General features: G+C 37.1%; 1 protein-coding gene across 1 annotated transcript; it reads left to right on the forward strand.

Annotated features, from left to right (window-relative positions):
• Window positions 1-781: 781 nt before the first annotated feature.
• Window positions 782-3,431, forward strand: LOC112742187 (uncharacterized). The gene is made up of 5 exons (XM_025791431.1): window positions 782-994; window positions 1,498-2,076; window positions 2,410-2,544; window positions 2,587-2,761; window positions 2,938-3,431. The coding sequence occupies exons 1-5, from the start codon at window positions 782-784 to the stop codon at window positions 3,429-3,431; spliced, it is 1,596 nt and encodes a 531-aa protein (XP_025647216.1).
• The last annotated feature ends 9,726 nt before the right edge of the window (window positions 3,432-13,157 follow it).

Below are 13,157 nucleotides of genomic sequence, written 5' to 3' on the forward strand. Positions count from 1 at the left end.
CAAACCAAGTCGAAGACCATCCTCCTCTAGCGCTTGGGCCTCACGAACAAGCCCAACCACCATCCGATTTTAGGTAAACCCCAGAACAAGTAGGTTATTTAAAAAAATATCATTTTATTTATTTGTCATTAATTTTATTTATTAAAATATTACTCTATTCTTATATATTTTTTATTATAGATTAAATAATTTATATATTATATTTTTTTAAACTTTTAAATTTGTAAAATAAAATTATAAGTTGTGAAGTCAATTGATATTTAATGATACTAAAAAAATGGTTACGAAAATACTTGGATTTATCAAAACCAAATAAAAAAAAGATGGACTCTTTTTTCTTATCCTTTATTAAAAATTTTACTTAAACAAATACTTTAATATATATCCACTATAGATTGACAAAATTATATTTTATTTACTACAAAATTTATTATGATATAATTCTTTATTTTAAGAGTAAAAAATAGGGTTAAGTACGATTTTGGTCCCTAACGTAAAGCCAAAAATTTATTTCGTCTTCGGCCTTTTTTTCGCTACAAAATAGTCTCAAAAGTTTCAATTTGTTTTAAAATCGTCCTTTTCACCAAATTTTTTATTTTTATTATCATTTTACCTCTAACTAAAAAAATTATAAAATAATAATAATAAAAAAAGAACGAAGTGAGGTAGGGGAAAGAGAACCGGGGGAGGGAACGAAGGAGGGTGGGGAGAAAGAGAAGGGGGGAGACAGTCGGGGGGTTGGGGTGGGGTGGGAAAGGTGGTCATCACGCCGCCGCTTGTGATGGAGAGCACGTCGCCGCCGCCATCGCTGTTTTTTCACCGCTGCTTCCTCGCTGTTCTTGTTGCAATTCGCAGCATCGCCACCACGCGATCCGCCACCACCCCCGCATCTATCCTCTCCTCGCGATTCGCAGTTCACCACCGCAGCCCCTCTTCTTCCAACACCGCCGCAGCCCTTTTTTCTTTAATTTTTCTGTTTTTGCTTCTGTTTCTGGTTTTACTTTTGTTGTTTCTTTGATTTCATTATCCATTGTTGTTGTTGGTGTTGTTCTTCTAGTTGTTGTTGTTTCATTGTTGTTGTTGTTTCACTGGTTCTACTTTTGCATGCTGCTTCTGCATTCTGCTTTTGTTTCTGCATTTTGGAAAAGATGGGGGAAGAGCATTTTCGTCCGAAGGACGATTTTTAAACAAACTGAAACCTTAGAGACCATTTTATAGCGAAAAAAAGGCCAGGGACGAAATAAATTTTTGACCTCTATGTTAGGGACCAAAATCATATTTAACCCTAAAAAATACCAAGTAAACAAACACTTCAATATAATAGATTGATTGAATTAGTTTTCATTATATTATTATTATTGTATTATACAATAAAATTTATTATATTTATTTTTCGATACTCTCATTGTTCTAATTCCTAAAGTGGAAGTTCCCTCTTCCTTACGGGAGTTTCGACCTATTAGCTTATGTAATGTAATTTATAAAATTGTCACAAAGGTTCTAGTTAACAAGTTCAGACCTTTCATGTCGGAGATCATTGGTCCTTTGCAAGGAGGGTTCATTCTAGGAAGAGGAATCACATATAATATTATCATTGCTCAGGAGATTATGCACTTCATGAGGAACATCAAGTCTCGAAAAGGGACCATAGCATTCAAGATTGATTTGGAAAAAGCTTATGACAGGGTAGACTGGCGTTTTTTGGAAGCTACTTTGGTCCGGTGTGAATTTTCAAAAGCTACCATTAATCTTATATTGAATTGTGTGACTTCTTCTTCGTTGGCAGTTTTGTGGAATGGGAACAGGCTCCAAAATTTCAATCCAAAGAGAGGGTTGAGACAAGGAGATCCCATGTCTCCTTATCTATTTGTACTCTGTATGGAAATACTTGCCTGCTTTATCTCTCATAAAGTTTCCCAAGGTTTGTGGAACCCAGTAGCGGTTTCTAGGAACGGACCACGACTCTCTAATTTGATGTTTGCAGATGATCTTTTGCTTTTCTGTAAGGCATCGAAAGCTCAAGTAATAAAGGTTATGCATTGCCTGGACTTGTTTTCTAGAGCATCAGGTTTGAAGGTAAATCTTCATAAGTCAAAGGCCCAGTGTTTCAAGAGGGTGTCAGAGAGGAGAAAAGAGGTTCTCTCAGGGGTCTCTAACATCTGATTTTGCAATGATTTGGGTAAATACCTGGGAATTAACATCGGTCATGCCATAGCTTCCAGGAAGACGGCTCAGGAGGTTATTGAAAAAATTTCGAGGAAGCTCTCCAGTTGGAAAGGATGCCTGCTGAATAAAGCAGGAAGGCTTTGTCTTGTTAAATCGGTTATGGCCTCTATCCCAGTTTATGAAATGCAAATTTCTCTTCTCCCGAAGTATGCATGTAATAAAATTAATTCCTTGATGAGACAGTTCTTATGGAAAGGCCAAGCGACCGGCAAAGAGCTGCCTCTGGTCAGGTGGGAGGTCGCCATAACTCCTAAAAGGGCAGGAGGATTGGGTATTAGGGATACTTCCTGTGCTAACATGGCGCTTCTGGAAAAGTTGGTATGAGATTGTCTAAATAACAGTGAGAAGTTGTTGGTGCAGGTTCTGAAGCATAAATATCTCAGGAATCAATCTGGTATGAACGAAAACAGTAGAAATTCTTCATCGGCTACCTGGAAGAACATTGTTAGTGCCTATGAGCATCTCAAGGAAGGGCTTCATTGGAATATTGAAAATGTCCACAAATCAGTTTGGTATGATGAGTGGACTCCTTTTGGTAAGCTTTGTAACCTTGTTCCTTATGTACATATTTCTGAATCAGATTTCATGGTGGCTGACTTGTGGAAAGGGGTGTCTTGGGAGGTTGATAATCTTACCACGCCTATTCCGCATGAGATTAAGCAGTTTATTTGTGGTCTGAGATATCCTAGTTTGACTAAGTTGGAGCCACAGTGGGAGTGTGGCCTGCAGCAACAAAAAAGTATAGTGCAAGGGAGGGTTATAGATGGTTATTAAAGAAAACATTAAATTGGAATGACAATAGTAATTGGAAACGGTTGTGGAATACAAACATTCCGGAGAAGTTCAAATTTACTATGTGGCTTGGCTTACATGATACTCTACCAACTGAGACCTTTCGATTCAAGCGGCATTTAGCTTATTCAGATATGTGTAACAAGGCGCAGGAGACTATGGAGCATTGCCTTAGAGACTGTGAACGATCAAAGGCAATTTGGCATATGTTGGATCCTAATATCCTGGACTCGACGGCTGGTACTGCTCTTGAAGTGTGGTTTCAGAAGGCTTTGGCTAACAATGAGGCGTCCTTTGGTACAGGGCTTTGGTGGGTATGGAGACATAGGTGCAATGACATATTCAATACTGACAACCCTTGGACAGACCACAAGGTTATTGCCTTGGCCAGAATTACCGCCAAGGACTTATAGGTTTACAAGAATTGAAACAATGCCTTTAGGTCTCTCCGAAATTGCTTGTGTTGGGAACCACCGGTAGGTAATAGTTTTAAAGTTAATTGTGATGCAAGCTTGTATATGGATTCAAATTTAGTAGGATTTGGATGTATTATTAGAGATTCTAAGGGAGATTGGATCTCGAACTGCTCTGGAAGCATTCCCCCTTGGTCTATCATCAGATGTGAATTATTTGCTGCTTGTAGGGGGCTAGTTTTAGCTTGGGATTGCGGTTTGAGGGATATTATATGTGAAACGGATTGCCTTGACATTCTGCCCATCATGCATGAGCTTATAAGTGGGTATTCATCTGAAGTAACAGATTTGGTTCATAAGATTCAGGAGCTTTTATCTCATCCTTAGCTTGTTCACGTTGAATGGGTGTCTCGAGAAGCAAATAGAGCTGCGGATTGGATGGCTAAATATGGTGACAAGAGTAATTCTAATCATGTTATTTGGTCTGAGTCTTGTGTTGATCTCCAGCAAATCATCCGCTCGGATATAGAATAGTGTATGCTTTGTTTCTTTCCATATTTAGACACAAAAAAAAAGTTATGTAAATTGTTTTATAACTAACTATAAAAATTCCTCTATTATCATTTTAGTTATTTAAAAGATTTGTACAAAAAGTTTAGAACGTTAATTTTTTGCACAATATACGGGTCTAAATCTAGTTTATATTATATATAAAAGTTGATATAAAAATTGTTCTATATTCAAATAATAACCATAAATTACTTATAATTTTGTTATGTTAACATATTATTATAGATGTCATTTTATTATAAAATTAAGCATATCTCTCATTTTAACGTTAATCTTGTAATGGTTCCCACAATAATTAGCAAAGTGGTCATTTCAACTAAATTCTCCTCTTAATAATGCTAAATGTCCTCTTAATTATTCAATTCATATTTTATAATCATCTTTATAATAAGGGTAAAGTACTAAATTGGTCCCCTAGGTTTAGGCGTAATTCTGTTTTGGTCCTTAAAGTTTAAAGTGTTATATTTGAATCCAAAAAAATTTCATTTAGCATCAATTTAGTCCCACGGTGAGGTCAAAATTAAATAATTAACAAAATGTCCTACATAACAATAGTACAAGAACAAAATCGATAATCTGGAGAATAAGTACAAGCTCAAGAGGTATAAAATCAACCATTGATACATCAATACATTTATTTATTATTTTTTTATAATATAAATAAAATATTTTCTATAAAACTAAAGAAAATGATAAATAAATGTATTGATGCATCAATGGTTGATTTTGTGCCTCTGGAGCTTGTACTTGTTCTCCAGATTATCGATTTTGTTCTTGAACTGTTGTTATGTAGGACATTTTGTTAATTATTTAATTTTGATATCACTGTGGGACTAAATTGATGCTAAATGAAATTTTTTTGAATTCAAATAGAACACTTTAAACCTTAAGGACCAAAACAGAATTACGTCCAAATCTAGAGGACCAATTTAGTACTTTACCCTTATAATAATGAGTAAGGTGACTTCCTATAACTAAAATATCCTCTTAATAATGTTAAATATCTTCTTAATTATTTAATTCGTATTTTATAAAATACATGATTTGCATGCATACACATATTAGAGGCAATCTTTGGAGTAGATTGTTATAAAATTTTATTTCCTTGACTTGCACTATAAAAAATAATTACATTTTTATTAGGGATTGAGCATTAACATGTATCCAACTTTATATCAATAAAATATACGGGCTTGCTACACATACAAGTTTACAAGCATCCAAGTTGGCCCAGCCTAAATCGAAGACATGCGCATAAAGAAACATAACATGGCGCGTCAAAATCACGCGCTCAACACAAACGGTTACGTATGGTAGACTCTTCCACTTCTTCCACTTCTTCCACTTCTCAAAACGCTTCGAAAACAAGGAAACGCTCCCATTTTCGAGAAAAAATCAAAGTTCAAAATATACAAATCGTTGTTCGAAACCTCCATCAAAACAACATCAAACTCTCCGTGAAGAATCTGAAGAGAAAACAAAGCAACAACACTCAACGTAAGTTCATTAAGATTACTGTATATTTTACTTTTCTTCTACGTCGTTCTTCTAGGGTTTACTATTATTGTTGCTTCTTTGTTACACTGTTCTAAGTTCTACGTCGTTCTTCCAAGTTCTACGTTTTTCTTCTAAGTTCTACGTCGTTCTACGTTCTTATAATAAGTTCTCCTGCTATTGTTGTTGATTTTTGGGGGTTTATTCCGTAGATTGGGGGGTGAATACTGCTTGAACTTGTAATGTGGCTTGATATTGAAGCATGTTTGACTGATATCTGACTGATATATATGAATGTATCTGAATAATATCAATGGGTGTATCTCACTGTTATCAATGGGTGTATCTGATTCTTACATATAGGTGTATCTTACTGTTATCAATGGGTGTATCTGACTCATATATGCATGTATCTTAGTAATATCTCAATTAATTTGATATTGAAGCATGTTTGAGTGATACCTGACTGATATATATGGATTTATCTGAATCATATCTATGGGTGTATCTCACTGTTATCAATGAGTGTATCTGAATCATATCTATGGGTGTATCTTACTGGTATTAATGGGTGTATCTGACTCATATATATGGGTGTATATTACTGATGTCTTTGGGTGTATTTTTCGTTTCAGACAAAATGGCAGCAAGAAACCAAACAAAGGACCTTAAGTGTGCCACACATCTCCTGAGTGATAAGTTCAGAAACATGACTGAGGAGAAGAAGGCAATTGTCAGGGATCTCGGATTTGGAGGGTTGATGCACATCCCACCACTAAGGGTGGATCACCAACTCTTAAGGGAACTGGCAAACAACTTCAAACTTGGGGAGAACAAACTGAAGACAGGATATGGTTCTTTCCAAATAACACCAAAGACAATAGGTGATGCGCTTGGCATCAATGCAACAGGTAACTAGCTCAAAATTATAGGTGTATATTAAGTTCATGCTTGGGTGTATTTAAGGTTGATGCTTGGGTGTGTTTGAACTAATTTTGATACTTTGTTGTTTTCCTTTTTGTAGGAAATTTGTTTCCTGAGAGAGTTGAGTATAAGCAACTTTCTGACGAGGACAAAATAATTTATAGAAGATTCCAGGGTAAGACCCTCAAAAGTCTTACCGATGAAATGATGGAAATCGGCGTTGGCAGCGAAGAGGAACGCCTGATGTTCAAGAGGATATTCATCCTCTACATACAGATGGCGTTCCTTTTGCCAACGACGATAAACAAAATATCACCCGTGCACATGGCCCCAATTTTTAAGATGGACGGCATATCGGAGAGAAACTGGGGAGACATGTTTTGACCTTCATAATCAAGAGCATCACAGACTACCAGGAGAAGAAGAAGAAGGCAATTGATGGCTGCCTCTTTGCCCTGATGATAATATACTTTCATCTTTCAGAAAACAAAGGCAAGAAGAGGGTTGAAAGACCACCAAAGCCTTGGATTGCGAACTGGACTAAGGAGCAGTTGGTGGAAAGAATGACTGCAGAAAGAGAGAAAATTTTGGTAAGTAAACATAATATGTTGGTTGTATTTTATTTACCTGAATGCTGCTAGCTAAAATATCTCATGTTTCAGGGGATTGTGAAGATGGCGGAGACAAGAGCAAGAGAAAAAATGAAAAAAAAAAAGAAAAAAAAGAAAAAAAACAAGAAATCAAAAAAACAAAAAAAAGGAAGGCGAGTCCAACATCGTCTTCGGAGACAGAAACAGCTACTGATAGTGACACTTCTACCTCTGAGTCTGAGATTGAACAAGACTCAGAGGATTCAGTAAGAAAACACCCCAGCAAAAAGGGGAAAAAATAAGTACCATACTTGGGTGTAATTTCTTTTTCGAGTTGGGTGTATTTTGTTGATCACGTTGGGTGTATTTTTAGTATGTTCTAAATAATCATTGTTTGCCTTCCAGAATGGACTCCAGAAAAAGAAAGCAGAGGCAAGAGGAGTCAGATTCTGATTCAGAATCTGAATCTGAACCAAGTGATGAGTAGTGTCCTGAAATTATTACTCCTTTCTTTTGGCTTCATTATAAAGATTTCGTGTATTAACTGAAGTGTCTATTATTAACTTATAGGAGCGAAGAATCATCACCTGCAGAGAAGGAGAAGAAAAAGAAAAAAACAAAAACAACACCAAAAAAGTAAGCACTTCTTTGCATATAATTAGATTAGACGACTATTCTGTGATAAAATTAATTTCTTATTTCTGATTGGTACTCTTTTTTTTCCACCCAGAACACAACCAAAAAAGAAAAAAGTTGTCGTGGAGGATTCACCTCCTAAAGAAGATCAATACTTTGACGGGTACAGTACCTCGTAAGCTATATTACCGTCTATCATCGTAATTATTTTTGTTAACGTCTTCTTTTATGAATGTAGTGAGACATATGAAATATCAAGTGACGAACTAGATGAATGGCTAGGGCAAAATGTTGATAAATCTGCTGCAGAGGGGTATGTCTTGCTGGGCTGTCTATTTCATATTTTGGTGTGTTTTGTATGCTAATAATTGTTTCTTGTTTTGCAGGGAGAACCAAGCTGACCTGCGATCGACAGAAGGTCGCTATGTGTCGTCTGAAACGTAAGAAGCTTTATTATTTAATAAAATCTTGTTATCATGATTTGGGTATATTTTGTGGAACCATTTGGGTGTATTTTGTGGATCAAGTTGGGTGTATGTTGTTTAATAAGTTGGGATATTAAGTTTGTTGTGTTGGGTGTATATTGTCCATTCGGTTGGTTGTATCTTGTGCATTCATTTGGGTGCATTTTATACCTGTATCTTATTTTGTCTGAATAACATCAAATCTGTTTTAGAATACCGGCTGTGAACTTGGGAAGTGATGCTCCTTCCTCTCAAGGACGCACAGAACAGAGTAGTGTAAACCAGCCGTCACAGAGCATGTAATTTCTCTTTCAAATAACCGTTACTTTTGTTCTTCTATTACCCTTCTACTTCTAATTCTGTATATATTTTTTTTAGAAAAAAAAGCCCTTTATTATTTTATTCAAGAAAAAAAAGGCAGGAAAAAAAAGCAAAAAGCAAAGTATGTAAGTTCTCAAAAAAACAAAGCCTGTCTTCTTTTTGAATTGTTCGGGTGTATTTCTTGAATTTCTTTGGGTGTATTTTAGGTTGAGTCCGTCTGATTCGAATATGATGGTTGTGAGGGAACAGACACCGTCGGAAGCGCTTGCAATGTGAGTTTTCCAATAATATTTCAACCTTATAACCTTATTATTTTCAAAGGCGTTGTTAACCTTTCATTTTTCTTCTTGTTTACAGTCCCGATTCAGGCTTTTGTGCCGGCATCCCAAACAACCATTGAGACAGATTTTGAACCAACCCCTATGCTACAGATTGAAGGACTACAGAAACGTAAGAAATAGTATTGAGTGTATATTTGTTTAGAGTTTGGGTGTATATTAGCTAACAGTTTGGGTGTATATTGTTCCTGATTAGTTTTTTTTACGCCGTGATTATTTTTTTGTAACTGTGCAACATTCCTGAAACCCCCAAACAACTTCAAGAGACCACACCCACGGTTCCCCCAGCTCCAACTAAAATGTAAGTTCATCAGACTAAAATCAATCTTTGCTTATCATCCGTATATTCTTATTCTTATTCTTATTCTTATACATGATGACGCAGTCATCCAGACGCAGAAGACGCTACTGCCCTGTTGATGATGGCACGGACAGCATCCTATGTTCCTAAAACAGATCCAGGGGTGCCATCATTCAGCCTTGGATTGACTGATTCAAGCCAGGAGGGGGCGTCAACGCAGGAGACAGAAAGGGAAAAATCTCCAGAAGCTGCGAATTTGATAGAACAATTGGACAGTTTGGTCCAAAGAATAGCAAGCAGCGCGGCAAAGGGAAAAAACACAAGTCCACAAATTCAGAGGGAGACTGGGGGAGAAAGTTCTGCAAAGTTTGAAACTCCTGGGGGATTATATCAGATTACGGATGATATGAAACAAAAGTGCTACATCTGGGGGACGAGACTGAAGGAAGATGCAGATGGCAATACTAACGAGTATGAGGAAATGTGCACTCTGATTGGCCAAGGAGAATACATTTTGATGAGAATGCACCTTGCCTCCCTCCAGGCAAAAAGTGATATAGAATCTCAGGTAATATTAGAATAACATTAATCTTTTTACACCAAAGTCAATTACAATGCTTATTAATGTAAAATTGATTTTGGCATATATTTCTAGATTGTATCTGCCATCTGCCTCATCCTCAACAACAAAAATGAAAAGAGGTTTAAAGAACAAATATACTGTCTCCCCCCCGATATTGTGGTAAGTGTTACTTCTCCGAACTTTGGGTGTATTTTCTGTATTGATTTGGGTGTATTTTTTACGTTCCATTGGGTGTAAGTTTAGTATTTCATTTCTTGTTTCGCAATTCTTGCAGTGCATGGCACTTTCGGATCACCCAAACGGGGAATTCGTATCACCGAAAACGAAAAAGGAATTCAGGGTGGAAGCCTACCCGAGTTTCATTCCCTTCATAGATAGAAAAAATTGACTTCACACCCATATGTAAGTTTTCGTTTGCTAAATTTGTTAGTATGCTTATTTACTTATTTGCAAAATAAAATAACACACTGTTCACGTGTTGCAATCCTTCAGATTTTTGCCCCTGTCTGCTACTCGGGGCATTAGTGGTTATGGCTGATAAATACAAGAAAGCGGAAATGTCAAATACTTGACCCGCTACACAAAAAAGCTCCCACCGATGAGAGAAAGGCCATTAATAAATTCACTGTAAGTTGCCTCTGTCTTCTTTACTTTAATAGATAGGTCTATTTCTTTAGTTCTGATGGGTGTATATTGTCCATTCAGTTGGGTGTATCTTGTCCATTCATTCGGGTGTATTACTGATTTGTTTTTGTATTTAAGGGATACGTATTTTCAAGATTGATAACATATGCCGGCGGGGAACCTCTGCAGAAAGGGGAGAGGGAGAAGGAAATTAAATCACCATATGTTAAAATATCAGGCCAAAAAATAAGGTATAAATTTGTGACTCTGAACATTAAACTTTTGTAAATGAGATTTGTAATTTATTTTCTTCGTTTTCAGCTATGACTGCGCTGTGTACGTTATGAAGTGGATGGAGTTAATTGAGCCGGAAAACATCAAAAAGGGGAAGTATCAATGGGATAATTGGCCACAGGTAACTGTCTTTAGAACCATATAACTCTGTATTACTTTACTGAATTAATATTGCTGTTTAAACAGAATATACTTTTTAATTGTAGGAGGAGGTGGACCACTATAGAGTGGAGTACGCTTCCCGGATACTATTCAGTGAGATGAATACACAGAGAGATCGGGCAATTAGAGAGAGTAGTGCTATAAGGCTGTCGAAGCCATCCTCTGTATTATTAAGTCCGTTTTGTCAGATTAATTCTGCTGATATAGAAACTGGGTAATCCAACTGCTTGGTAGTTTGTAAATTGAACAAATGATGTAAATATTTGCCATTTATCAACAACTTCTATTCCATGTATATTTTTTCCCATAGTTAAACTATCTGTGCTGGTAAACTGTCTGTGATGTATTCAAAAGCTGTATTACAGGTGGTAAAATATGAAGGAAAAAATCAAGGCATATATAAACGCAAATTATAAACTGTTACACCCAACGCAGGTCTAATAATACACCCAAGATTGCATAAAATATACACCCAAACTGTCTGTGTTGTATTCAAAATGTATGAATTACATGTACTAAAATATGAAGAAAAACATCAAATCAAATATACACCCATAACCTGCGAATTTTTAGAGCTTTTGTTCTATATGAATCTATATATGTGTCTATATGTAAATTGTCAATGAACAAAAATACACCCAAAATAACGGTGCTTTTACACCCATATTCTGTAAAACTATACACCCAACGAGTTATCCCCTGCTGCTGGTACCTTGAACTGATAACTCATAACGTGTCCTTGATATTGGCTGCAATTTGAATGCGCTGCTGATGCAGCATCAAACAGGTTTATCTGAAATATAACACACACACATTACCTAAACTATTAACGAGAAAAATAAACTCAATCGCCACAAATTTAAAGAACAGTACTTTTACCTCGCTTAAAACTTTCGTCTTCTTCTTCTTTGTGGCATTTGCGATCTGTTTCTCCAGCTTTGAACCTAGCCTGTTTTTTGGACGTCCTCTTGTTCGAATCCTTGGCGGGCTTTGAAGCTCGTTAACGGATTCCAAATTGGCGTCTTCGTGGGATAAAGAAGATGTCTCCTTCCTTTTGGCTTTTAATGATTCCATCTCGGCCATGACGTTATCGTACGTACGGTGCAGAATTGCAGTCAGCTCCTCCGATTCGGAGGCAAATTCGCAGATATTTTGCGAACGAAAAACCAATTGGTCGAACCTCTTGCTTCTTGGCTCCATTAGTGGCTCGTCGTGGCTGCTCTTGATGTGTGTGTGTCGCCTCTTTACCTTCTTGCTCCATCGTTCCAGTATGTATCTCGGTGACACTTGGCTTACTGGTTCAAAGCTTAACACGCTTAGTGCGTGACGGCACAGTATCCCTCTCGACTCGAATAATAAGCATTGGCATTTTACCTCGGCTGCCACTGAGTCGTAAGTAACCACGAACTTGTTGAATATTGAGCTGGAAACTTGTTCTCCGACGTCGTATACTGAATAGCCTAGAGCGGAATTCTTTAATCTGGTGATGCAATTCGCCTTTCCTCTGAATTGCGCTTGGACTTCCCTAAACTTTGCGTGAGTGTACGCATCTTGAAACTGAGCTTCAATGCAGGATTTGGTTGCACACGGTATGAGCATATGAAAATCTGCAGCATCTGATTCTCTCTCTGCTTGCTCCCTGCTTCCGAGGCAATTATCGTATTGTTTGACGAACTGAATAAGCGAGCTGTTCCGGGTGATATACTTGTTAAAAAATGAATGCATGCTCTCGCTCCTTTGTGTGCTTCTCATTCCTGCCCAGAAGTGGTGATCCAGATAGATAGGAACCCATATGTGACGGTCTTCGTACAGATCTGCATAATACACCCAAACACAGGCTGTAAATACACCCGAGGGGACATACAATTTACACCTCTGCTGCAGATTTTAAAAAGACATTACCTGAAAGTCACTTGTTGTCCGCAAGACCAAAATTCAGCAGAAAATCGTTCCAATTCCTATCGAATGAGTCTTTGCTATGAGAGTTCCAAACAACTTGGCTCATTTCTTGTTCGATATCGGCATGTCCCTTGTACCCGTTTAATTTGCTTGGAATCTCCTTCATGATGTGCCAAATACACCAGCGGTGAACTGTTGTTGGCATACAGGCCTCTAAAGCCCTTTTCATGGATGCGCACTGATCGATGAGAAACCCTTTCGGAGCGTTTCCTCCCATGCAACGAAGCCAGCTTTGAAATAACCATTTGAATGATTCAATTTCTTCGTTCTTTATCAAAGAGCATCCGAGAAGTGTTGACTGACCGTGGTGATTCACCCCGACAAAAGAACCACAGACCAAATTATACCTGAAACAAATTACCATGGTCCAGAATGCAAAATCATTAGTTAGCATATACCCAATGAAACAGCCAATATACACCTCTGATGCGGATTAGTAAAAATAAATTAATTTAGCATCATAAAC

Source organism: Arachis hypogaea, chromosome 14, assembly GCF_003086295.3.
Source record: "Arachis hypogaea cultivar Tifrunner chromosome 14, arahy.Tifrunner.gnm2.J5K5, whole genome shotgun sequence".
Lineage (NCBI taxonomy): Eukaryota > Viridiplantae > Streptophyta > Magnoliopsida > Fabales > Fabaceae > Arachis > Arachis hypogaea.